Raw genomic sequence first — 27,317 nt, forward strand, 5'->3', positions numbered from 1 at the left:
ACAGAGTATAATGAAGTAAAACAAATCCATTTCAGGTTGAGATTATAAGGGGAAAAAAAGGCTTATGTGGTTGAGAGTAACTGATGGGAACCCACCTTATAGGTGGTTGGGAAAGGCCTTTCTGAGGAGATGACATTTGAACTGAAAGGGTCAGTTTGATGAGGAGTCAGCCACTCGAATGAGCCAGGAAGAGCATTCCAGGCAGAGAGTAAAGAAGGACAAAGGCCTGAGGCAAGGCAGGTCCTGGCGCAGGATGAAGGGACTGGAAGGAAGCTCATGTTGCTGGGGCCCACTGAGCAATCTGGAGAGGAAGCAGGCCAGATCAGGTGGGGCCTTGTGGGCCATAGTGAGTATTTGGCATTTTATTTGAAGTGCATGGTAGCCCCCTGGGGAGTCTTAAGCAGAAGAGTGTCATGCTCTGATTTATGGTTTAAAAAGATCATATAGCTTTTTGAGTGGAGAGAAGTATTGAAGTGGGAAGTCCTGTTAGGAGTTTTTTGTAGCAAGAGGTAAGGGTGGAGGTAGTGGAGATGGAGAATTATGGGAGGCTTGGGGTGGGTGTGTGGAAGGAAGAACAGGACTTGCTATTGGAATGGGTGTTGTTGAGAGCTAAGCGCTGTTAGGTGCCGGGAAGGTCACGTGAGCAAAACAGAGACTGTCCCTGCCCTCACATGTGTCTGGTGGCTTTGTTTTTTGTATAGAATTCAATAAATGTTTTAAGTCAGTTGCTTTTTCTCTACCTTATTGTGGTATATGCCTTAGAAGTAGTCTGTTCATTAGCCTTGTTATTTGCTTCGTAACCTTTAGCACTCTCTGTTAGTGGGTCAAAGGGAAGGCAACACTGTATAATCTTTAAGAGATCTGTCTCTGAGTTAAAAAAAAAATTACTGTGGGGAAGTTACTAAGGCTCTTGAAAGCCTTAATTAGGGATAATAATGGAACTAGTGTTTTAGGTGAGCTCCTTGCAGGCCAAGCCTACTACATAACAAAGGCTCAATAAGTGGTAACTTGAAAAATTATTCTTTGTAGTTATTGTCCTACCAATTAATTCTGCAATATATTCATTTCTTATAGTTGCTGGAGTGAATATTGCTCAGAGAATTAGTTCAGTATAGTGCAGCTGTGCACAGAGTTCTCGGTTCTGAGTTGTCTACTGCTGCTGTCTTCGGAAACTTCTCCTTCCTCACTTTATGTACGGTGAAAGTAGCATCCCCCCCCCCCAAGTTCAAGAGTTGTTTATTGAATGCCTGTATTCTTAGATTAATCAAATAATTATGCCCTTATTAATGTGTTTCTTTCAATATCATACTTGATTGGGGGTGGGATAGTTGAACCTGAAAGGCCTTTTTTCTTTAGCTCCCATTCATCTTTCTTCTAAGTGAGATGTTCAGAAGAGCCTACAAGTAAAACAAATACCTTGTTAATGGCATTCCCCCAGAGTAGCTCCTTTGTTTGTTTGTTTAAGGGAAGAATGCTTTAGTTTTACAGGAGAAATTTTAGTCCTGAGTTCGACAGCTCTCTGATCTCTTACAAATTACAGAATCCTCTTAGGTGATTTCTAGGGTTTCTGCTCGAGACTGGCCTCTGAGATGGGCTAAGGAGGTCTGCTTTCTTTTTCTCTTTTTAAAAAATATTTTATTTATTTAATTGAGAGAGAGTGCGTGAGAGTAAGAGCACGAAGGGGGGTGGGGGCAAAGCAGGGGAGAGGGAGAAGCAGGCTTGGGGCTCCATCCCAGGACCCCAGGATCATGACCTGAGCTGAAGGCAGATGCTTAACTGACTGAGCCGCCCAGGCGCCCCAGGAGGTCCGCTTTCTTTAAGTCATGGCCAGTCTGGAGAGTCTTAGGTAGCTGGGATAACCGAGGAGGGTGGTCCTTAGCCTCTCCTTGCTTAAAGTACTTTTGGATTTTGACTAGAGCTGGGCTGCTTTATGAGAATTAGTATGACCTGATTTGTCTCAGTTTAATAACTGTATTTTGTCGTCTGCAGTATCACAGAAGCCATTCTCCTATCCCATACTTTTGTATCAAAGGGTTTTATTCTTTGATCATTTAAAAGAAAATTGAATTGTGTATTTTGTCGGGTCCTTTTTCTGCTTTGGTAAAATATGGGCTTCTCCTCTGTTGTGACCCTTAGTGGATTCATTCCTGCTTATCTGAAGAGGCATTTGCAGTCCCGCCACAGTGAAGTATATTTTTAGCTATTTTTTCCAAGATAGCTTAGGCCACCTTGAAAACCTATCCAAGTACATTTTGGTTATGCAAAGATTGTAGGCCAAAAGCCAGGAGTTCCTGGTGAGAGAGAATTGGATTTTTTTTGGGGGGAGGGGATTATATTTGAAATTTTGTTGCAATAGAAGTTTCTTGTTGAGTAAATTGATGTGTGTCTTTTTTACTTTAATATGGGAAGGGATTTAAGTAGACAAATTTCATTTTACTACATTTTATTGCCTGTTTACAAAACATAGGCTAGTTTGGGGTTTATTCATAAAATTCAGATGAAATGTGGGGCGCCTGGGTGGTTCAGTTTGTTAAGCATATGACTCTTGATTTCGTCTCAGGTCATGATCTCAGGATCATGTGATTGAGCCCCGCGTCAGGCCGTGAGCTGAACGTGGAGCCTGCTTAAGTTGTCTCTCTCCGACTCCCCCCGCCCCCCTTAAAAAGAGATGAAATGTGCTCTTCTCACTTATAATAATGACATCTAGTTTTAGTATATTCTCATCCTACAGTACTTTTATATGTGTTTATGTTATGAGGGGGTTGTGCATAAACCTTCGGGTTTCATAAAAATTCATGAGTGGGGAATGTAACGAACCCTAAGGTAATGAGTTTTGGTGCTAAGGACCGAACTTAAAATTTGAAACTGCCACTTAAGGTCTCCTTTTGCCCTTCAGCCTTAACTTTAAACTGGATTTTTGTAAGAGGTATCTTGGTGAGCCCTGACTGCAGTGAAGGCAGAAGGCAGGACTTGGGGGGACTGAAAAGGTAGCTTGCGAAGACCCCCATTCTCACTGAATGGGAGTATTTCTCTTCTGTGGATTTTATACGTTTGGCTTCCACATAAGATGTTTAAGGAAAGAGTCCGGTTAAAAACCAAAAACAACTATTGCTCTCAACTATTGCTTTATGTCTCATGAGTAAGTTTTGAGGAAGGAAGTCATAGTGGTCTCCAAGCTGCCCCTCTTGTGGCCAGGAGTAGGGTCTGCTTTGACCCATAAATCTGTATGCCAGCGAGGGCTAATCTCTGATTTTGCTGATGTTTTCTTGCCACCTGTGTTGGGCTGATAGTACCTGACTCTATTTTATTTTTGAGATATTCAAGTTAAACTTTACTGAAATCACATCACAAAACTAGGATATCATGAAGGATTCCTGACAAAGGGGAACATGGACGAATCATATTTGAGTGACATTGAATTCAGGTGTTGAACTCAGGATTCATCATTGCTGAAAACTAAAAGAAAATGCAGACACAAACAACACCAATATTACATGGATGTCTCATTATGTAGACCACTGTTGGAAAAAATTTGGATGACCTTGAGCTAAGATCTTTCCTTTTGCCTCTCCATTCCATTTATAGCTTTATTTACTTCAGATGTCTGAGTTGGGAGGAGAGCTCAGAGATAGATCATGTAAGCATTTCTTTTTTTTTTTTTTTCCTTTAGATTTTATTTTTAAATAATCTCCACACCCAGTGTAGGGCTTGAACTTAGAATCCTGAGATCAAGGGTCGCAAGCTCCACTGACTGAGCCAGCCAGGCGCCCCAGATCATGTAGACATTTCTTAGGGGTGCAGAGCATAATTACTTGGAAAACATTTATAAAATATTTCTGAACACTCATATTGTGAAATACTCTATAGCAATAGAAAGAATGAAGAAGCTCTTTATAGCCTCATGAGAATGATTGCTATATTGAGAATGATATATTAAGTAATAAAAGCAGGCTATAGAACAGTATATATCTGCTGTACTACCATTTATGTAGGGAGGGTGTGTGTGTGTAGGATATTTCTAAAGGATACTTGAGAAACTAGTAACCTTGGTTGCCTTCTGGAAGGACAGCTGGGTAGGAGCTGGGGGACCATGGTGAGAAGATTTTTCTCTTTGTCTTTTGTGAGTACTTTTATAATACCTATTTCCAAAAACAAAGCAAATACCACCACCACCAAGAACCTCATGTGTTGGCTTTCCCCCTTCCACCTGGAACACGTGCAGGTGTGTAGGAGGGGAATGCTGACCAGGTAGTTCTAATGTGCGGCCTGTTGCACTGCTGCGGTAAATACCTTCTGTGTGTAAGTACGGTACGTGAGTGTCTTCAGAGTGTGGACCAAAATTGCTGGGTTGTAATGGACGGCATTTCAGATCAGCGTGGAAAGATAGACATGTTCAATAAGGGTTTTGGTGGGATACTTAGCTATTAATTAGTAAAGAAAATACAACTAGATCCCTACCTTACCATTTTTTTTTGGAAAAAATTTAGGTGATTAAGGAGCTAAATATACCTTAAAGGAGCTAAGAGGGGAATGTAGAGAATACTTTTTTACTTTGGGGTAGAAAAGGTCTTCAGAAATGTGAGACAAAAATACTTGTAACATAAAGGTAGAAAAGGGATTAAAAATTTTAGTGTGATTTTAGGTGATTAAGGAGATAAATATATATATGTGTGTGACACACACGCACACACACACACACACACCTTAAAGGAGCATAAGAGAGGAATGTAGGGGATATTTTTTTTACTTTGGGGTAGAAAAGGTCTTCAGAAATGTGAGACAAAAATATTTGTAATATAAAGGTAGAAAAGGGATTAATATTCAGAATACAGAGGGAGATATTGCAGTTTTAAGACAGGTACCAGCAAAACCACATGCTGATTTCCCCCTGCCCATTCTCTGGCCTCCACCCCTACCACCCTCTCTCATTCTCCTTACGCCTCCTTGCTTTGCCTTAGGGCTTCTGTGGTTCCTCTCCAAGGATTGCTCTTGTCTCTTCTAGCTAGCTAGGGTAGCTAGCTCTTCCTTCTCATCTTTCAAGCTTTGGCTCAAAAGTCATCTTAGAATATAATTTGTTATCCAAACTGGGACAGTTTTGAGAAGGAAATGGAGCATAATTAATAGTTGCACTGGGACAATAGCTGTAAATTGGGTCTGTTTCAGGAAATCAGGGCATAGGGTCATCCTAGCTGAGATTGGCTTTCTATGATCACCCCATCAGAAATGTCTCCCTTATCCCTTCTCTCCCATCCTGTATTATTTATAGCACTTCGGTTCATGTATTATCTCGTGATTATTGTCTAGGTCACTTCACAATAAGACGGCATATCTCAGTCATCATTCTATGCCAGTGTTTAGAACCATGTTGGTACATAGTAGTGTACTCAATAGATATTTGTTGGCTCTATGACATTTCTGCCTTTGGTCTTAAAATCTTGTCAAGATATGATAGATATACTTGACAAATTGGATAAAAATGTTATATACAAATCATACTTTTATAAAACAGTGTTCTCACATATGTGGACTTTTTGTGGCATACTCTACATTAAATTTCCCATTAGCTAAACATTTTAAAGAATGATTTTCTAAGCTGATGTATTGGATGTTTAGGACAGTTCCTTGAGGAACATTCTCAGGCATTCATCTTCGGGTATCTCTGTATTGAATAATGAATTCCTAGAAGGGTGGTATAGGATGTGTGTATTTTCAAGGCTCATGGTGTATATTGCCATCCTTCTTCAGAGAGCGATTTGTACCCGTTTTACATACACACTGGTAGTCTGTAAGAGAGTGCTTTTTTTCCTCCAGACCTTCACCGTTACTAGGCATGATTTTTAATGTTTTGCCAGTTTGTCTGGGAAAAATGATTTTGTTTTATTTTTCTGTGATTATTGATGAAGTTGATGTCATTAATTTTATTTCCTTTGCTAATTCCATGTTTCTGTCATGTCTTATGTTTCTGTTGTAATCATTTTTTTCCTTATTGATTTGTAAGAAATAAATATATGCGTTATATCAAAATTTTGCTATTTTACTTTTTCTATTTTGTTTTCTTTTTTAAAAAAAATGAATATTCTTTTTTTTTTTTAAAGTAAGCTCAACATCCAATGTGGCGCTTGAACTCACGACCCTGAGATCAAGAGTTACATGCTGTATTGACTGAGCCACCCATGCACCCGTACCTTTTTTAGCTTGTAGTTTGCTGTTTTGAGGTGTCTTTGCTGTACAGAAACAATTTATACATATATATATGTGTGTGAGTATATATATATATCTACATGTATATATGTGTATATATGTATTTATTTATTTTGTAAGTCTAAGAGATCAGTCTTATTGTTTGTGTTTTTGGGGTTGTGCTTAGGATGTCCTTCTCTGTCCTTAGTTTATGTATGTATTTTTTTTTTCTTTTAAAGATTTTATTTGTCAGAGAGAGAGCGCACAAACGGGGAGTGGCAGGCAGAGGGAGAAGCAGGCTCCCCACTGAGTAAGGAGCCTGATGCAGGACTCGATTCCAGGATCCTGGGATCATGACCTGAGCTGAAGGCAGACGAAAGAGCCACCCAGGCGTCCCTATATATGTATTTCTTTCAGGCTTTTTGAAAGTACTGTAAGTGTTACCTGTTCCTTTAAAGGACCTCAGATGGGAAATCACTTTGAGAATATTAGTGTCCTTACTTTTTTTTTTTTTTTTTGGCTTTATCCTAAGAGTCCAGGAACAAATTAAAGGGAAAAAAGCAAATAGTAATTTCTGTAATGTGAGCTCTCCAAGGGAAAATTTAGGCAGAAACCAGAGACTGGATGCAGTCTCTAATACTTTATCTCAGCAAAAAGATGTCTTTGCTTATAAGATAAGATTATTTACCTGTAAGATTAAAGAAAAAGTGCTGCTAATTAGACCATAAAATGCCGTTGGTTGTAGGATACTTACTGAGTTTAGATTTTTTAAGATATGGACACACGTGGGTATTAGAATCCATGAAATGTGGCATATGTTAACTTGGACTGCTGCACAATCATTTTTACTTTTATTTTTTATTTTTTAAAGATTTTATTTATTTGGAAGAGAGAGAGACAGTGTGTGAGCATGAGCTGGGGGAGGGACAGAAGGAAAGGGAGAAGCCCACTTCCTGGTGAGCAGGGAGCCGGATGTGGGGCTGGATCCCAGGAACCTGGGGTCATGACCTGAGCCAAAGACAGATGCTTAACCGACTGAGCCACCCAGGCGCCTCTCATTTAAAAAAAAAAAATTTAAGGTTTGTGTGTGTGTGTGTGTGTGTGTGTGTGTGTGTGTTTTAAAGTAATCTCCATACCCAACATGGGGCTCAAACTCAAAACCCCAGGATGAAGAGTCGCAGGGCTCTTCTGACTGAGCCAGCCAGGTGGCCCTGTGCAATCATTTTTAAATCTTGTGGTTGCTTTGTATAGTTTTGTTTGTTTTGGGGTTGGTAATTTTTTAAAAACAGCTTTATTAAGATGCAATTCATATACCGTGCAATTCATCCATTTAAAGTAATGGTTTTTAGTATATTTAGAGATATGTGCAAACATTACTACAGTCAATTTTAGAACATTTTTATCACCTCAAAAAGAAACTCCAGTACAATGGAATATTATTATTCAGCCCTAAAAAGGTTGGTAATTTTGGTATATGCTACCACATGGATAAATCTTGGAGATACTGTGCTAAGTGAAATTACCCGATCAGAGAAGTCCAGATACTGTTTGATTCCACTTCTGTGAGGTGCTCAGAGTAGTCTGATTCATGGAGACAGAAACTAGAATGGGGATTACTGGGAACTAAGGGGAGGGGGAATAGGAGTTAGTGTTTAATGGATATGGAATTTTAGTTGGGGAAGATGAACAAGTTCTGAAGGTGGATGGTGGTGATGTTACAGAACAGTGTGAATGTACGTGATGCTACACAATTAGACACTTAAGAAGGGCTAAGATGGTGAATTTTATGTGAACTCTACCACAGTAGTTGCTGTTCCTCCATCGCCATCCTACTGGGGTCTCTGAGCGGCCATTAATCTACTTTCTGTCGTGTAGATTTGCCTCTTCTGTATTCAGATGAAAGGAATTGCACAGAGTGTGGGCTATTATGATTGGCTGCTTGTATTTTTGCATAGTGTTTTCAGGGTTTGTCCAAGTTATAGTGAGTACCAGTACTTCATTCTTTTTTGGTGGAATAATGTTCCCTTGTATGGATATACCTGATTTTATTTATCTATTTATTACTTGATGGACATGACATTTGGGTTTTTTCCAAGTTTGTGCAGTTATTTTAGGATTTAACTTGAGCTCTGACAATTCTAAGAAATAAAAACCTACTCCATCTATTCTAAGTAAAGGAGGACTCACTGTAAGACTATGTAGGTAGTTTAACAGGTATCCAAGGTCAGCGTAGGGAGTTCAGCAGCTTCTCATGGGACTGACCCTGGAGCAAAGGCTCAGGAGCCAAGGCAGTTGCTACTGTGTATCCTGGGCCTGCAAGGGCTCTTGGCTCTCCTTGTCTCTGCATGTCTTCTCTAGTTTGTGTCTAGACTCGCATTCTCTGCTCCCTCTGTAACCTCTCTGGCACATGCTTTAGCTCACCTTGACTCCTACTCTGGCTACTTTGCAACTCAGTTCCCTGTAGCTGAGTTTCTCAATTCCACATTCCGGGCGAGGGATCGAAGTGGTACATGCCTTGTGCACTAGGGGAGTTCATTGCTATAAACATAATGTCAGAGCTTCACCTTAACTAGGGGCAGATTCTCCAGAAGGAGTGTGTGCATGGACCTAGGTGTGACTGGCCTTTCTAGGTCACTAATGCTAGTCAATCTAGCATTACTTAATTCTCTAGGCTACTGGTCATCAAACTTGTTGGTCTCAAGAATCCTTTATACTCTTAAAATTATTTAGGACTCCAAAGAGCATTTGCTTATGTGGGTTCTATATGTTGATATTTACCATATTAGCTATTACAGTGGACATTTTAAAGATACTAATTCATGTAAAAATAATGTAAATGTACCATATGCTATTATAAATAACGGTTTTTATGATAAGTAACTGTTTTCTGGAATAAAACAAAACTTGATGAGAAGAGTGGCATTGATTTACATTTTTGCAAACCTCTTTGATATCTGGCTTAAAAAAATAGCTTTATTCTCAAATCTGTTTCTGCATTCAGTCTTGCAGTATATTGTTTTGATTGAAGTTTATGAAGAAAAGCTGATCTCATGCAGATATGTATTTGGAAAAGAGAGGGGTATTTTAATAGCCTTTTTAGATAATTGTAGATATTCTTTGATACCACACCCAAACCGGACAAGTGGCAATTTTTTAAACGTTAATTGCTATGTAGGATCTGAAACCATATCAATGAACTTTTCATATTCTATCACATTAAACTTTTATTGGGTTGTCTTGTACTTTATTTGTAGTAAAATGTCTTATACTTTAAATAAATATTACATTCATGAATAATTTTGTAACATTCTGTATTGGCCATTTGGAAAGTATTGATTCATTGAATTATACAGCTATTTCAAATGTTGACATATTTCATCATGTAATATCAAAAACTCACACTTGTTAGTATCACCACCAGTCTTGCCAGAAAAGTCTTTAATGGTGGGGAAGCTGTCAAGCTCATGGAAGCAGCTAAAAGTTTTTCCAAAATAATAATTTTTACAAATACTGGCAGTTGTTTTCCTTGAAGTGAGAAGCCTACTTTGTTCTTCCTTGAACACTTTCTCATCCTGAATGTCTTCTTAGGCCATTATTTGGGGGGCAGTATTATTTAATGAAGATAATATTTCTTTTGCACAAATGCTTGCCTTATAGGTACTCTGGAATCTTTTTAACAGTTGACTTTTTATAACCCCAAAACTTACACCCATAGATTTTGTTTCTGTAATAAATCACATTTGATTCTCAGACATTTATCCAAAAAAAGGACATTTGTTGAGCATTTGCCATGTGCAGGTCCCAAGCTGAGATTGTCCGTACACCTTTTTACTTTCTATAGCCCCTGATGTTGTTTGTGATATATTAAAGAACTTTTTTTAAGTCTACAAGAAAAGACCCATTAATGTTTTTCGAACCCCAATAACTTCTATTATATTAAGTAAATACATGAGAGAAAGCTTTTACTGGTAATTGTGGTTTTATTTATGTAGCTGTAGTTGTAATTTATTAGAAGTACACCCGGTGCTTTAGTTCTTATCAATTCTATTTTTTCCCATCCTGTTTAGGTGGTTTCCTAGAAACATGATTGTTTGTTGGACTTGATCTCACAGCCTGGTGAGGACTTCTTTACTGATAATGTCAAGTTCAGGTTATCCTCCCAACCAAGGAGCATTCAGCACGGAACAAAGCCGTTATCCTCCCCACTCTGTCCAGTACACCTTTCCCAGCACGCGTCACCAGCAGGTAAGGAACAAATACTATGCAGTTGTGTAAGCTGTGTTTGTGTGTGTTTTACTTTCCTGTTTAATACATTTGTTGGTCAGAAACCAAATGTAATTGGTACATCTATTTATTTTAAATGTCAAGAACCATTCTCAAAGATGGGAAGCCAAAGATTAGGGATTACTTTGTCTTAGTATGGCTTTATGCCATATTTCAGGGGGTGAACATGTCTGTTTTTGTTTGTAGGAGTTGTTGATAGAAAAATACCAGTTGTCTAGGGTTTCCAGGTTAAGACCTATGTTTATTGCTCCAAGTTCTGGTTGGATATTAAGCTGGCCAGATAATTTGGCCTCTCTTGAGTGATGGCCAGGATAGGGCCTATATCTTCTCGGGAGGTTGATGGCAGGAAGATTAAAGAGTGTGTATGCTGATTTACCTGGTGAAAAATAAAACATGAGGTGAAATTATTAGCTCAGAGTGGGCTAGGAACAGGAGTGTAAGAGGTTTGAAGAAAAAAGGGAAGAGGAGGATAAAATGGTCATCTCAGAGAAAAAGAAAGTAAATTTACCAGCAAAACCTGTTCAGTGCTACCAGAGACTCCTTTGAGTGTGGTCATGATTATGGAGTGAGAATGGACATTGTTACCTTGTTCCTATTTTGGGAAACATTCACTTTTCAATATTAAGTATGTTAAGTGTTTTTATAGCTGCCCTTTTTCAGTTACAGAAGTTGCTTTGTATTGCTAGGTTGAGGATTTTTATCATAATTGGGTGTTGGATTTTGGTTGCGTTGTCCTCTCTCCATCCATGTTCTTTGTCTGAATACTAATTTCCTAGATTATGGTTGCTTCTTTTTTTTTAATTGACTATTTAAATTTATATACAATAAAATTTTATTATATTGTACATTTTGACAGTTCATACACCCATAAAAGCACCCCCAAAATGAAGAAGTAGAGTATTTCTATCACACCATCCCTTCTCCTCCATCCAGGTCAGTCCTCCTTGCCTACTTTCCACAAACCTCAGCTCCCAGGAAACCACTCTTTGCTTTTTGTCATACCAGATTATACATGTTTTGAGTTTTATATGAACTCTTTTATTTGTGGCTTCTTTTGCTTCCCATAATGTCTTTGAGATTTATTCATGTTCTGGTGCATCTTAGTAATTAATTTCTTTTTATTGCTGTGTATGGATTTACCACAACTTACCTAGTTACCTATTCCAGTTTTTGGCTATTATAAATAAAATTATTCAGAAAACATGTATCTATGTGTTTGTTTTATCTAATTATATAAAGAAGTATTGCCTTATTAATTGTATTGTTGGAGAGCATGTGTTTTAGTTTTTATCAAGTCCAGTTTATTAATTTTTGTCTTTTATATTTCTTGCTTTTTGTGCGTAGTTAAGAAGTTTTTGCTAAACTCCAGGTCACTAAGACTGTCTCCTATGTTTTCTTCTCTAAGTTTTATAATTCTAGGTTTTACATTTACATCTATCACCTATTTCGAATTAAATTTTGTTTATGGTGTGAGGCAATGATTGAGGTTATTGTTTTGCATACAGCTTTCCAATAGTTCTAGAAACTGTTAAAAAGATTCTTTCCCCACTGAATTGCTTTGGCAGTTTTTCACTGAACGTCAGTTGACCATATATGTGCAAGTTTGTTTCTCTATACGGTTTTCTGTATACTGTTCTACTGATGTGTTTTGTGTATCTTTAGCTCCATCTATGTGATCTATGTAAACAAACGTGTAGTCTTTTAATAAAGCACTTCACACTGTCTTGGTTATTATAGCTTTATAATAAGTTGAAATTGAGTAGTGTGATTCTTTTCTGAATTGCTGTTTTGAATATTCTAGTTCTTAACATTTCTATATACATTTTAGAATCAACTTGTCAGTTTCTACAAAAAAAGTTGCTTTTTTTTTTTTAAGATTTATTTATTTATTTTGAGAGGAGGGGGGCAGAGGGAGTCAGAGAGAGAATCACAAGGAGACTCTGTGCTCAGTGCAGAGCCCGATGCGGGGTTCAATCTCATGACCCTGAGATCACAACCTGAGCCGAAACCAAGAGTCAGATGCTTACTGACTGCGCCATGCAGGTGCCCCTTGCTGAGATTTTGATTGGATTTGTATTGAGTCTAGAGATAAATCTGGGAGAGAATTGACAACGTAACAACTTTAATTTTTCTGGTTCATGAACATGGCATAACTCCATTTATTTTGGTCTTCATTAATTTTTCTCAATAATGTTTTATGGTTTTTAGTGCATAGGGCATGTACATCTTTTGTCACATTTTTCCCTAAATATTTCATGTTTTTTAAAAGATTTTATTTATTTGAGAGCGAGGGCAGGGAGGGGCAGAGGGAGAGGGAGAGGAAGAAGCAGAATTGCTCCTGAGCAGGGAGTACGATGCAGGGCTCGATCCCAGGACCCCGAGATCATGACCTGAGCCGAAGGCAGACGTTTAACCGACTGAGCCACCCAGGCGCCCCAGTATTTCATATTTTTGATGCAATTGTAAATGTATTGCTTCTCGAATTTCAGTTTTCATCGCTACTATGTCTGTTGATTTTGTATCCTGCAACCTTACTTGTTACTTTTAGTTGGTTTTTTATAGATTCCACAGGACTTTCTATGTCGATGATCCTGTAATCTGAGAATAAAGACAGTTTTGCCTGTACCTTTCCAAACTGGATGCCTTTTCTCTTTTCTTCCTTATTGTACTGGCTTTAATTGCTAGTAAAAGTGTTGAAGAGGAGAGAGTAGACACCCTTGACTTATTTCTGATCTTAAGAGGAAGGCATTCAGTCTTCGACCATTAGGAATGTTGTTAGCAGCTGATGACTATACCTGTCGTGGGAAACATTCAGTAATATGTAGAATTGTCAAATCAGTATGTTGTATACCTGAAACTAATATAACATTGTATGCTGACCATGCTTCAATTGAAAAAAAGAATGTTGTTAGCTTGGGAAGTGTTTTCTCCTCCAGTATTTTCTTTTTTTTTTTAAATTATATTGTGCCTCATTATTTTTTTATTATAATTAACATATGTGTTATTTGTTTCAGGGGTACAGGTCTATGATTCATCGGTCTTACACAATACACAGCGCTGTATTTTCTTGAAGAGTTTGTAGGATTAGTATTTTTTCTTCCTTAGAAGTTTGATAGAATTTTTCAGTGAAGTCATCAGGGCCTAATATTTTCTTTGTGTGAAGAATTTAAATTATGAATTCAGTTTCTTTAATAGTTATAATTCGGATTCTTTATTTTTTTTCTTGAGTCAGTTTGGGTAAGTTTTGTTCAATATATTAAATTACATAAGTTGTCATACTATTCCCTTTATCTTAATGTCTTTGAGATCTGTTTTGATATTATTCCTCAGGTTGATAATGTTTTTCCCTTCCTTTTTTTCTTTATTAGTCTAGCCTAGAGGTTTATCAATTTAATTGATTCCTTTCTGAGAATAACTAACTTTGGTTTCATCCATTTTCGCTTTTTTCCTATTTTATTTTTTTCTGCTCCTTATTATTTTGTTCCTTCTCTAATTGCCCACATATACAACATTTCTGGAATCTTTCACTGCTTTGTGTATATTCAGGTTTCCTTTTGATACGATTTTCCTTAGGCCTGAAGAACATCATTTCTCTTAGTGCAGGTCTTTTGGCAGTGTACTCTCAGCTTTTATTTATCCGAAAAAGTTCATTTCAGCTTTATTTTTAAAGAATATTTTTGCTTGATACAGGATTCTAAGCTAACGGCTATATTCTTTTAGCACTTTAAAAGTTGCCGTTTGTTGTATTCTGGCTTGTATGGTTTCTGACCAGAAGTCTTTGGTCATTCTTATCTGTAAGTATCTTTTCCCCTCTTTGGTTACTTTTAAGGTTTTTTCTCTTTATCACTGGTTTTCAACAATCTGATTATGATGTGCCTTTGTTGTGCTTTTTGAATGTATATGTTATTGTCTTTGGCATTCTCTGGAACTTCATGCTTCTGTGGATTTATAATTTTCATAAAATTTGGGCAATTTTCAGCCATTATTCAGATATGTTTTTCTGTCTACTCTCCCCCTAGGTTTTCTTTCTTTCTTTCTTTTTTTTCCCCCTTCCTGAAATACCAGTTACTTATATTTCCTATTATCCTACAGTTCACTGGACTTCATTTTATTTTTTCTGTGTTTTTTTTTTTTTTTTAAAGATTTTATTTATTTATGTGACAGAGAGACAGCCAGCGAGAGAGGGAACACAGCAGGGGAGTGGGAGAGGAAGAAGCAGGCTCATAGCAGAGGAGCCCGATGTGGGACTCGATCCCGGTACGCCGAGATCACGCCCTGAGCCGAAGGCAGACGCTTTAACGACTGCGCTACCCAGGCGCCCCTTTTCTGTGTTTTTCTGCTGCAGTTTCCAACCTATTTTTAATTTTATCCAGTGAAATTTTCGTTACAGGCATTGGATTTTTTTCATTTTTGAGTAGAATATGAACATTGTGAATTTTACACATTTTAGTGCTGCCTTTTGTTGTATTCCTTTAAAGAAAGTTGGATTTCTTCTGGTAGGCAGTTAAATTACTTTTGAGGTTTTTCTTTAAATTCTTTAAGGGCGAGTCTGGAGTAGTCTTTATTCTAAGTCTCATTTGTCCTCTACTTCTAAACTTGTCTCTTCTGGGGTATTTAGTGATAATTTCATGTATTCATTGAGGTTTCTTCCTGCTGGCTGGAGGAAATTTGAATGAGTTCTGGCCCTGTGTAAGCTCTGGGAATTGTTTTATAGTTCCTCCGAACTGTTCTTTCTAAGAGCAGCCAGAGATGTTTAGGACTGGACTGTGCTCTCCCCTGTGCATTTGCAGGTTGGAATTCAGCCAATGACCTAGGAGAACCCAAATTCACGTTTCAGGAAATCTTTCTATATGTAATTCCCTCTTCTCAGAAAGTCTGCAGAAATCCTGTCCATAGGACTTGATCAAACTAGTATGGTTGCTTCTTCAGTGAACAAGATTATAGGGCACTGTTTGGATTCCCTTCCCAGGGATGCAATGTGGAAATTGTCTCCAGGCAGAGAGCCTCGAGTGCAGTAGGACTCACCTGTTTGTGTGATTTTTCTCAGAGATTGAGTCCTGTGCAGCCTATTTTCCAGGGGTCTGAAGGTAGTTAACTACATTTTGCTCAACTTTTTGGCCGTTTACTGTGGGAATGTAATTCTGGAGAGTTATGTGCTCCCAGCTGGAACGTGCAATGCACTGTTGTCTCATTTCACTCCTTACTCTTAATTTGTCTTGCTGGATTCATCCATCCTTTAGAGATTCTTTCAGAGAGTCTGTGGTTGGTAAGTTTTCTGAGTTCTTGAATTCTGAAAAGTTTGTAGTCCTAAAATTTGAGATGTTTTGGTTATTGAATTTGTGGGTTCAAAGTTGTTTTGCTCTGAACTTAGAATATGTGATTTGTCTGTTTCCTTCTATATAGTGTTGCTCATGAGAAGATTTTTTATTACGATCCTTATTACTTCGTAGGAAACCTATTTCCTGTTTCTTTTGACACCTAGTCAAGTTTTCTCTTTATCCTTGCTTGTCTGAAATTTTTGTTATGTCCATCTATTGTGATGGATTAATTTTTAAACTATGCCCAGCTTTTCTCTTAGGCCCTTTTAAATCCAAGGACTTTGTCTTTTTGAACTTCTGAGAAATGTTCTTCTGTTATTTCTTAGAATATAGCCTCTTACCTTCGGGTATTGGAGGTTGGAACTTTTCACTCTAGCTACCATTTTCAGCTTTTCTTCTCTACTTTCTAGAGCTCTGTGCTTCGCTGTGTTCCAAGAGAACGCTCTGTTCTGTCTTTGCTTTCATTTGCTCTTCACCTGTTCTACTACCGCTTAATTTCACCGATCAACTTTTTAATTTCTTTGATTGCTATTTGATTCCTTTTTTGAGGATATCATTTATAGTTTGGTCTTTTTTACTTTTAGTCTTTTATCTATTTCTTTATGTAAACTATTTTTTCAGTGAGTTGTGGTGCTTTTTAAAAAGTGGCTCTGACTTGGGACGCCTGGGCGGCTCTGTCAGTTAAGTGTCTGCCTTCGGCTCAGGTCATGCATGATCTCAGGGTCCTGGGATTCGGCCTGGGTTGGGCTCCCCGCTCAGTGGGGGGTCTGTTTGTCCCTCTGCCCCTACCCCTGCTCATGTTCTGTCTGTCAAATAGATAAATAAAATCTTAAAAAAAGGTGGCTCTGACTTTTCTTTAATGTTTAGTGTTTCTTGATTATGTTTCCAACTTTGTATCTGGTATTTTTTCTTAGATTATGTAAAAATTATGTTTTGCTATTATCTGCTTATAGCAGAGGGCTCTGGACCTCTTACCTATTCTGTGTTTCAGTCTGTACTGCTCAGTTTTATCTGCTTATGATTAAAATTTTTTTTTGTTGACATGTAATTCATATAAAACCATTTTAAAGTGTATAATATAATAGCTTTTAGTATATTCACAGTGTTGGGCACCCATTAACATCGGATTCCAGACTTTTTTTTTTAAGCATTTTATTTATTTGAGAGACAGAGTGAGTGAGAGGAGAGCACACAAGTAGGGGCAGAGGGAGAGGGAGAAGCAGACTCCCCTGCTGAGCAGAGAGCCCAACGCAGGGGCTCTGTCCCAGACCCTGAGATCGTGACCTGAGCCGAAGGCAGACACTTAACTGACTGAGCCACCCAGGTGCCCCTTCCAGAACTTTTCTGTCACCCAAAATGAAACCCGTACCTCATAGTAGTTAATCTCAATTCCCCTCTTCCCTCCATCCCCTGGCAACCACTAATCTACTTTCTGTCTCTATTTTGTTTTTTTTTTAAAGATTTTATTTATTTATTCGACAGAGATAGAGACAGCCAGCGAGAGAGGGAACACAAGCAGGGGGAGTGGGAGAGGAAGAAGCAGGCTCATAGCGGAAGAGCCTGATGTGGGGCTCGATCCCATCACGCTGGGATCACGCCCTGAGCCGAAGGCAGACGCTTAACCGCTGTGCCACCCAGGCGCCCCAATATTGATTTGTTTTTTTTTTTTTTTTAAGGATTTTATTTATTTATTCGACAGAGATAGAGACAGCCAGCGAGAGAGGGAACACAAGCAGGGGGAGTGGGAGAGGAAGAAGCAGGCTCATAGCCTGATGTGGGGCTCGATCCCAGATCGCTGGGACCACGCCCTGAGCCAAAGGCAGACGCCTAACCGCTGTGCCACCCAGGCGCCCCTGATTTGTTTCTTATAGACATTTTATGTAACTGGAATCATAAAATATGACGTATATATGCTATTTTTAGTTAGCAGTATATTTTCTTGATTCATCTGGGTTGTACCCTACTTCACTCCTTGTTATGACCGAATAACAGCCCACTGTATAGATACACTACATTTTGTTTATCCATCATGAGTCACTGGGCATTTGGATTCTTCCTGCTTTCTGGCTATTGTGAATAACAACTGCTCTGAAAATTTGTGTACAAAGTTTTGTGTGTGGACATATGCTTTTAATTACCTCGTGTATATACATAGGAGGAGAATTCCTGGGTTATTTGGCAGGTCTAAATATAAGTATCTGTTTATGATTGTTAGCACTAATAGGTTTCTTTTGAAAAGAAGCTTTTGTCTTTTCAACAAAAAGTCAAAAGTAGGAAAACAAACATTGAAAACACCCACCTGGAATGATGGAGAAACTATTACTTTTAACTAGCAGGTTGAGTCTCTGGACTTCTGTCTCTTCATTTGTAAATATACATGGATTTAACTCAGTGGCTTCTGTGGCCCTTCCAGCTCACCCATTTTGAATTTCAGGTTGGATTGCTTTTTAGGATTTCCTATTGAACCGTGAGTTTGAGATCTGACTGCTTGAATAATATAGACTGGGAGCTACTGTAACGCATGTTATTAGGAGAATGAATCAACTGGACTGAACACCAAATTTCATTTTGAATTCTTTTGAGCGACATGCAGTTAAAATGTTGGTTGTTTTTGGGTGATGGGGAAGAATCAGAACAGTGAAGGATGGAAATCGTCCTTGCTGTTTCCTTCCGTACTCAGGGGTCCATAACTGCCTCTGTACAGTTACACTTGGTTTAGTTTCACGACGCCTTTCACTTTTTGGCTAGTAAGTAATTCATGATTCTTTTAATCCTAGGAATTTGCAGTCCCTGATTACCGTTCTTCTCACCTTGAAGTCAGCCAGGCCTCACAGCTTCTCCAGCAGCAGCAGCAGCAGCAGCTTCGCAGACGGCCCTCCCTGCTTTCAGAATTTCACCCGGGTTCTGACAGGTAACGGCGCGCTTCTGCGTGTCCGTCTAGGACGGAACTTCTCAAGTGTGTGTGTACTTTGCAAGTGTGCCATTGGATTTAATGTGGTTTCTATTCTTATAATTTTATAACCAAGCCATGACGGGTCATTTATCGTTTGTACTTTGAGCTCTTTGATGTTTGTTGATCTTTTGCAGTAGTTCTCCTTATAGTTAAACTCCTAGAACTTGTTTCCAGAGTTCAGAGTTCCTTCTGTGTAGTGGGAAGTCAGGTAGACCTAGGTTGCAATCCTGGTCAGCTTGTGGCCTTGGTCAGGTGTATAATAAACTGGTGGTTTTAATTTAGGCTGCATATTAGTACCACCTTGGTTCATAAACTTGATGCCCAAGCCCCATCTCAGAAGACTTAAATCAAATCAGTTCCTGGGATTGAGCTCAGGCATTCGTGTGTGTTTAGAGTTTCCCAGGTCATTCGCATTTGCAGCTAGGGTTGCAAATTACTAATTCAGACTCTTTAAACCTTAGTTTTCTCACTTGTAATAATGACAATAGTAATGACAACTTCCTCAAAGGAGAGTATTTGTTGGCCCTGTTCATGGTAGACATTCATTTTCCTCAGTGTCCTTACCATCTCTGCTCTCTCTTATCCCTATCCTTGCTCTTAATCTAAAGTATTTTGAAATATAATAGCTACTTTTATTAAATCGCCTTTCTGGCTTTTTTGTTTGAGCAGTTTAATAAAGAACCTGATTTTCTATTTTAAAAATATGTTTATTGTTTGGGTTTGAAGATGATAAAATGATTGAAATTATTTGGCTGTGTTTAAAATTATTATAAAATACAGTTCTTGGTGAAGGTTGTGGAGATTCAGATCACTCTCCTCCGTAATATCTAGCAAATATACAAAAGTAGCTCTTCAAAAAATGGCTAAAAATCACCCTGTATAAAGAAGGAAAGGCATACAGCTACTGCCATAAACTTGGAAAAGTGGCACTCAAGAAAGGACTTAGAAGAATCTTGTGTGGCTTAGCCTCCTAGTTCCTACTTCTATTCTCAAAGAAGCAGTGTTGAAGAAAGAAAGACGGCCAGTAAAATCCTAGGGTTTCTCATAAATACTCCCTAATTGAGAAAAACGTACTTGGTGAGGGTGTAGCGGTGGTGAGGGTGTAGCGGTGGTGAGGGTGTAGCGGTGGTGAGGGTGTAGCGGTGGTGAGGGTGTAGCGGTGGTGAGGGTGTAGCGGTGGTGAGGGTGTAGCGGTGGTGAGGGTGTAGTGGTGGTGAGGGTGTAGTGGTGGTGAACTGTCTGCTTGGGAATCCCCATCGTGCCATCTTGCAAGAAGGGCAGGCATGGTGTGCTTTTTGCCAAAGCGATGAGCCAGAGCCCTCAGGACTGGTTACATGTCTGGCTTGTGGAGGAAACCAGGATCCTCAACAAAGACTATCATAGCCCCAGCCAAGTTTTCATCTCCTTTGCCCATTTCTCTGTTCCCTCAGGCTGTAGAAAAAGAGAGAAAGCCAAACCCAGTCCTCTATCTGTAGACAAATGCCAGGCAGAGGAAAACCCCCACACACCATTCTACACCAAAGAGAAAATCTGGGTAGGGCTGCTCATGGTGTACCCGTGTAGTAGGGTAATGATGCCACAAATGGGGCCAAGGTATGCCTGGAAAAGAAAATTAAAGAAAGCAATACAGAGTGTCAAAAACAAAGACCCCCATGGATAAGAAGACGAAAACTGAAAAACTTGCCCCTAAGTGCTGTGCACTACAGGAGAACTTAAAATTAATAATAAGGTCTTTAAAAGGTACAAGGCAACCCAATTAGATAAAATGAAAGATTGGTCATTCCAGTGCTCCCAAGCTCACCATTATAAATATAATATAAGTAAGAACAAGGAATAAAACGTGTGGCTAAAAGTTAGACTTTTGTCATGGAAGAAAGTCCAGAGATAGAGTGAATGCAGAAGAAAAGGATAGAAATTAAAGCGATTTAGAAAGAAGTTGTTAAATACGGAGGATAAATTAAAATCATCCAACATGTATCATAAGGACATGTGTTTCTGAGATGGAGAACCTGTAAAGGAAAGGAAATAATATTCACAATTTTTTAAAAAGAATGCTTTTTTTCTTGGTAAAACGAAGGAAGAACTCTGTAGACTGATAGGACATGCCTCGCTCCAGGGATCACTTACGCAGAATGATCAACACCAAGACAGATCCTGGTTCAGTTCTTAAAGTTCAAGGATAAGTAAAAGAATCAGAAATCCAGGAAGCAAAAGAAATCCTTGACAAGGAAGAAAAAAGGAGTCTGGCTTCAAGCTACTACAGTGATAGAAGATAGTGGAGCAGTAGCCACAAAGTTCTGAGAAAATACACTGAGATCTAAGAATATTATATGCCACTTAAGAGTAGAAGCAACAGGCAGATAGTTTTAGATGTGAAAGCGCTGATCATCTAAAACTTGAAGAATTTCTAGGTGATGGAACCCAGCCAAAGAGTGGACGGATGGATGCCATGATAGAAGGCCTGTAGTAAAGCCACACGCCCCTTAAGTAAAAGTCTGTGTGAGACACTTAGGTGAATTATGGTTCCATCACTGAACCTCAGTAGCAAATCTTGACAAAGTAAAAAATGATATAACTACAGGATCTAGAGGCGATGTAGGTATTGGGAGACTGGTTCGAGATACGCACTTGAAGAGTGCCCGGGAGTGATTTGATACTTCTGAAATGGAATTGTTAGGTCAATAAAAAAATTCCCATCTTAATGCTTTTCATAGTTTTCCCCCCTTCAGCAGTAATTTTTTAGGAACTGATTTCTTGTGGTAAAGGAGCACTTACCCGAAGTACTGCAATTCCTTCCTTTTTTTTTTTCTTTTTAAAGATGTTCTTATTTGACAGAGACAGAGAGAGCACAAGCAAGGGGAGTGGGAGCAGGAGAAGCAGGCTCGATCCCAGGACCTGGGATCACGACCTGAGCTGACACTTAACCGACTGAGGACAGGCACCCCAGCAATTTCTTCTTTTAAGCTTTATTTCATTTTATTTTTTTCTCTTTATTTTTAGGTGTACAAAAACAAACCAAATAATCTTTACTTAAAAAAATACTGTATATGATTCTTTTGTTGCTTTATTTTTGCCTGTATATCCATCCGTCCATATATACGAATATAAGTGATGACTGGGAATGGGATTCACCTAATTTTGGCATTGTTTTTGTGTGGTGGGATTTGGGGTGATTTACTTCTTAGGTTTGTTCTTTATCCCTGGAATTTTTTGGTTAGGAAATCTATACCATTTTATAAACAGTACTCTTAAAATATAAGAGTCATTTCTGGGTGAATATCATCAATGATATTTTCTAGATTTCATCAGAAAAATTAGTCTGCATAATTAGAGTATTTGGATATTTAGATGAAAAGATGCAGAACAGTTGAGGTAGTTTCAGGTATTATAAAAGATTTATTGAAATTCAGATAATTGGTTTTTCTTTGAGCAATAAAAGAAGCCAAATCATGCTTGTAAATTTGAAAATTTAGGTGAAATAAATTTTGTTTCAGAGAATAGCCTTCCATAGCTAGGCATAAATAAAATTAGTTGATGTAATTCTAGATGATTTTTGTGGACCACTGTTTTTGAATAGCTATGAACTTTATGACATATTTCCTCTAAGTGAGGGTTATCTTGTCTTTAAAATTAAAATGATAAGGTATAGGTATATTATAGTAAAAAACCCAATTAATGACTTTAATTTGTTTTAAAGATATTTAAAGATGATATTAAGAGGTCATGGAAGTCAGTAGAATGGAAGAACCTTTAAGTTTAAAAATCTACAGAGATTTTTTAGTATGAAAATCTGATTTTTTAAAATACCTTATTTATCCATTCATCAGTTGATAGATACTTGAGTTTTCACTTTTTGACTGTTATGAATAATGCTGGTAGGAACATTTATGCACACATTTTTATGTGACCATGGATTTTCCTTTCTCTTTGGAATATGCCTAGGAGTAGAATTGCTTTATCATATGATAGCTCTCTGTTTGTTTGCCATTTGAGAAATGACTATACTGTTTCCGAAGTGGCAGTACCTTTCCACTGGTGTTAGTTTTTAGAAGGCAATATGTTCATTTAAAATGCAGATTTCACACTTAACTCCCCCAGAACTCCAATATAAAATTGCATTTGTTTTTGAAATTTTAAATGTTAAATTATACATTTATTTATCCATGAGTAGTTTGGGCAAGCTGAAATGGGAAATAGCCTGCTTTTTTTCTTTCTTTCTTTTTTTTTTCTTTTAAAGGTTTTATGTATTTGAGAGAGTGAGCGAGTGCGCCCGTGTGCATGAGTGGGGGGTGGGGCAGAGTGAGAGGGAGAAGCAGACTCCCTGCTGAGGGGGGAGCCTCACATGGGGCTCGATCCCAGGACTCCAAGACCATGACCTGAGCCGAAGGCAGATACTTAACTGACTGAGCCATCCAGGCACCCCTAGCCTGATTTCTTGATGGAAAGAGAGTTTTCTATACTCAGTGTTTGTCTTAACTGTCCTGTGTCCTGGTAGCCTTATGTTTCTCTCCAGCACTGGGTGGCTTCGGTAAATCTCATAGGCAGGTTCGCTAGAGGTAAAATGCAATACAGGGAAGTTAACTTTTGTAGGTTGCGGGGACAGCTGAGGGTTGAAATCCTGCTTGGGCAGGTTGCGAGGCCTGTGTACCAGAGGGTTGCATTTGCTTATAGACGTTTCACTCACAGTTTTCTTGCAGGCCAGCAGTGGCCCTGATTCTAAGTGCTGTGTTAAGTGGCTGGGGCTTTAGTCTAATGCTGAATGCTTGTTTTTGATAGATGACCTCTGGCTGCTCTGTGGGGGATGAATTTGAGGTGGATAGACTAGAAGCAGAGAGAACATGTGAGAGACCTGAAAGAGAGAGAGAGGGTGCGGGCATAAGGTAGGGTGGTGGAATGGAGTTTGAGACGAGACAGGCTGGAATCAGGAGGTGAGGCCGCCGAGTCCTAGCAGTTGGCAAAGGTGAGGGAGGAGACCTGGGTGAATCTTCGGTTTCTAGCTTGTCCGATGGCTGTTGGTTCCATCACTGTGACACTGGGATAGAGATCAAGTAAAGAGCAACAGGGAAAGACAGCTTGAGTTTGGTATGAGTACGTTTGAGGTTCCTGTGAAGCGTCCAGGTGGGGTTGTATCTAACGTGCTCGGGGGAGGATCCAAATCGGTACATGTGATCCAGGGAGGGTGGAAAATGAGAAGCGCCAGAGTTTAAGGATGAACCCAGAGGGTCCCCAACATCTAAAGGTAGTATGAGGTGGAAGCCTCTGAAGGAGAGAGAGAGAAAGGAAAATGATTTTGAAATAGTGGTCTTCAAATTTGTTCCTTGCATATTTCTCAAAAGAATTTCGAAAAGCTGTATTGTACAACTTTAAGTTGACATCTGAAGTTTTTCAGATGTCTTAAAAGATGAATATAATTTGTCATATTGAAAGTAATTGACATTTTAAAGCAACACTGCTGCAATACATTTTTAAACTTATCTGATGTAATCTAAATACCATAGTGACTTGATACCCTCATCCACTTAAAATGATACTATATATGAACAGACTTTAACAGAGCTGCTTATTTTACTCCTTTTTTCCTTGGAACTCCTATGTTCATACTTTTTTCACAAAATGTATCCTGACGCGATTTGTTTTGATTACTCATTGATCCACCTTTCTTATTTCTACGTAACAAAAATATGGAAAAGTATGTTTCTAAAAGATCTATTTAAAAAACTTCTGGATTGAAATATTATTACAGGATCAAAACAGCAATCATTTAAGAAAATTGAGAAAAACAAATTTATCAAATATAAGTAAAATTTCATGGAAATGCACCCGTGCATTAATGAGATAGGGCTGTTTTCAAGATATTACTTACTGTTCTTATTTTTTATTCTGGTATTTATCCAAGACGAAAGTGTTAGTTAACAACTTAAGTTCCTCAGTTGTGTTGAAGGCAGACATTTGGGAACTGTTGGCTTGCAAAAAGGTCTGTCTCTTTGCAGCCCTGGAGGTATTTACACTTGGGGGACAGCGCCGCAGTGTAAGGTCCAAGAAGGCTGAGCCAGAAGCGTTTTGTGCGGGCACGTTGAGAGAAGGGCAGTTGTGGAAGAAGCAGAGAGGGGAGAGCTCCAGGTTTGTTATTCAGTAGGTCAGCGTAGGTAAAGAGTGGATAAGCAAGCTCAGGATCTCTGGAAGTTGACTGTTTTAAAATGATCTGTGCTCGTATTCCCTGTGGAGAACCGTTGTGTATTGGAGCAGAAGATTGTTAGAGCCTGACAAGCAGGGAAGACAGTGTCCTGGAAACCTAGAGGTGGAAGAGTTTCAGGAAGGAAGGAGAAAGTAAAGGATAGCGTGTAGCAGACAGGTCAGCAGATGTCTAAAAATATTCTTTTGCTTTCAGTATCAGGAGGTCATTGCTGACTTGAGCGAGTGGTGACCTCTTGTAATACGATGAAACGATGGGGGATTAAGTCAGAGTGCAGTGAGTTGAGTGAATGGAAAAGAGTAACTGGTGAAAAAGAGTGTAAATCATCCTTTCAAGTAGTAGTAACCTTCTAATATAAAATTTTGTGTTAGTGTTTCAGATCTCTCTCTAGTTCCTAGGCTAGTCTTTATTAATCATGATTCTAAGAATGAATTTGTGTGTGAACTTTTTTATTGTGGTAAAATATATGTAACATAAATTTACCATTTTAACCATTTTAAAAATGTTCCAGTTTAGTGGCGTTAAGTGCATTCCTGTTGTGCAACCATCACCACTATTTCCAGAACTTTTTCATTACCCCAGAGAGAAACTCTGTTCCCATTAGGCAATAATTCTCCCTCCCCCTCTCCTCCCAGTCCCTGGTAACCTCTAATCCACTTTCTTTCTCAATGAATTTGCCTATGAATTATTTCTTATAAATGGAGTCATACAATACTTGTCCTTTTGTGTCTGGTTTATTTCACTTAGCATAATGTTTTTAAGGTTTATCCATCTTGTAGCATGTGTCAGAACTTTCTTCCTTTTTGTGGCAGAGTAATCGTCCATTGGGTGCTGTATATACCATATTTTGTTTATCTGTTTATCTGTCCGTGAACGGGGGTTGTTTCCTTTCGGCTGTTGTGAACAGTGCTGCCTTGAACTTTGGTGTACAAGTGTCTGTTTGAGTCCGTTTTTACTACCTTTGTATCAGAGTCCCTGTTTTCAGGACTTGTGGATATATCCCTCATACACCCAGGTGGAATTGCTGTGTCATATGGTAATTCTATGTTTAGCTTTTTGAAGAACTGCAAAATTTTTCCACACTGGCTATATAGTTTTACATTCCCAGTGGGAGTGGACGAGGTTCCAGTTTTTCCACATCTTTGTAAACACTTGTAAACCGCCCCCTCCCCCGCCCTGGTTTTTAAAACAGGTTAAGCCACTCTACTGGGTATTAATGGGTACCCCATTGTGGTTTTGATTTGTGTTCTCATAATGATGAATGATGTTGAGCATCTGTTCATGCGTTTGTTGGCCATTTGTGCATCTTTGGAGAAATGTCTGTCCTATCCTTTGCCCATTTTTCTTTTTTTTTGGAGGGGGTTGTCTTTTTATTGTTCAGTTGTGGAAAGGAGTTCTGTATATTGTGGATATTAAAAGCTTTTCAAGGGGCACCGGGGTGGCTTAGTAGGTTAAGCGTCTGCCTTCGGTTCAGGCCATGATCCCCTGGGGATCAGCAGCGGGGGTGGGTGGGTGGGGGGGGGTTGTCTGCTGCTCCCTCTCCCTCTGCTCCTCCCCCTGCTTGTTCGCGCTCTCTCAAATAAAACCTTTTTAAAAAGCTTATCAAATACATGATTTGCAAATAACTTCTCTCATCTTCTGGGTTTTCTTTTCACTCTCTTGATAGTGTCCTTTGATGTACAAAAGTTTGAAATTTTGTTGAACTCGAGTTTATCTGTTTTTTTTTTCTTCTGTTGCCTGGGCTTTTGGTTTGAGATCCAGGAATTCATTGCAAAACGCAAGGTCAGGAGGATTTCTCCTTGTGTTTTTTTCGAGGATTTTTAGAGTTTTCGGTCTTACCTTTGAAATCGGTGATCTGTTTTGAGTTAATTTTTGCAGGTGGTCTATTGTAAGGGTCCAGCCTCTTTCTTTAGCATGAGGATAAGTAGTTTCCCCAGCGCCGTATGTTGGAGAGTTCTTTCCCCCATTGAATAGTTGTGGCACACCTGTTAAAAGTCAACTAATGATAGATAGGAGAGTTTATTTCTGGGCTTTCAGTTCTATTCCCTTGGTCTGTATGTCTGTCCTTATGTCAGTACCACACTCTTGGTTACTGTAGCTTTGTAGTAAGTTTTGAATTGGCGAAGTAGGAGTTCTTCTAACTTTGTATTTCTTTTCCAAGATTGTTTTGGCTATTTGGGGTCCTTTGAGATTCCATGTGAATTTTATGGTGGCTTTTTCTATTTCTCAAAAAAAACACCACTGGTATTTTGGTAGAGATTACATTGGATCTGTAGATAGCTTTGTGTAGTATTTTCATCCTAACAGTACTAAGGCTTTTAGTACATGAGTGTGAGATGTCTTGGTATTAATTTAAGTTTTCCCTAATTTCTTCAATGTTTTGTGGTTT

General features: G+C 38.7%; 1 protein-coding gene across 21 annotated transcripts in view; it reads left to right on the plus strand.

Moving 5' to 3' along the window:
* The window catches only part of NCOR1 (nuclear receptor corepressor 1), a 148,335-nt gene that overhangs the window by 9,416 nt on the left and 111,602 nt on the right, over positions 1-27,317 (plus strand). For all 21 annotated transcript variants that reach the window (XM_045778291.2, XM_045778290.2, XM_045778304.2 and 18 more), the window contains exons 2-3: positions 10,248-10,425; positions 18,560-18,693. In XM_045778291.2, coding sequence (XP_045634247.2) covers positions 10,318-10,425; positions 18,560-18,693 — 242 coding nt within the window. In that variant the 5' untranslated portion in view covers positions 10,248-10,317. The remainder of the gene's footprint in view (positions 1-10,247; positions 10,426-18,559; positions 18,694-27,317) is intronic.

This window comes from Ursus americanus, chromosome 14 (genome assembly GCF_024610735.1).
Source record: "Ursus americanus isolate L20-20 chromosome 14, mUrsAme1.1.p, whole genome shotgun sequence".
Taxonomy (NCBI): domain Eukaryota; kingdom Metazoa; phylum Chordata; class Mammalia; order Carnivora; family Ursidae; genus Ursus; species Ursus americanus.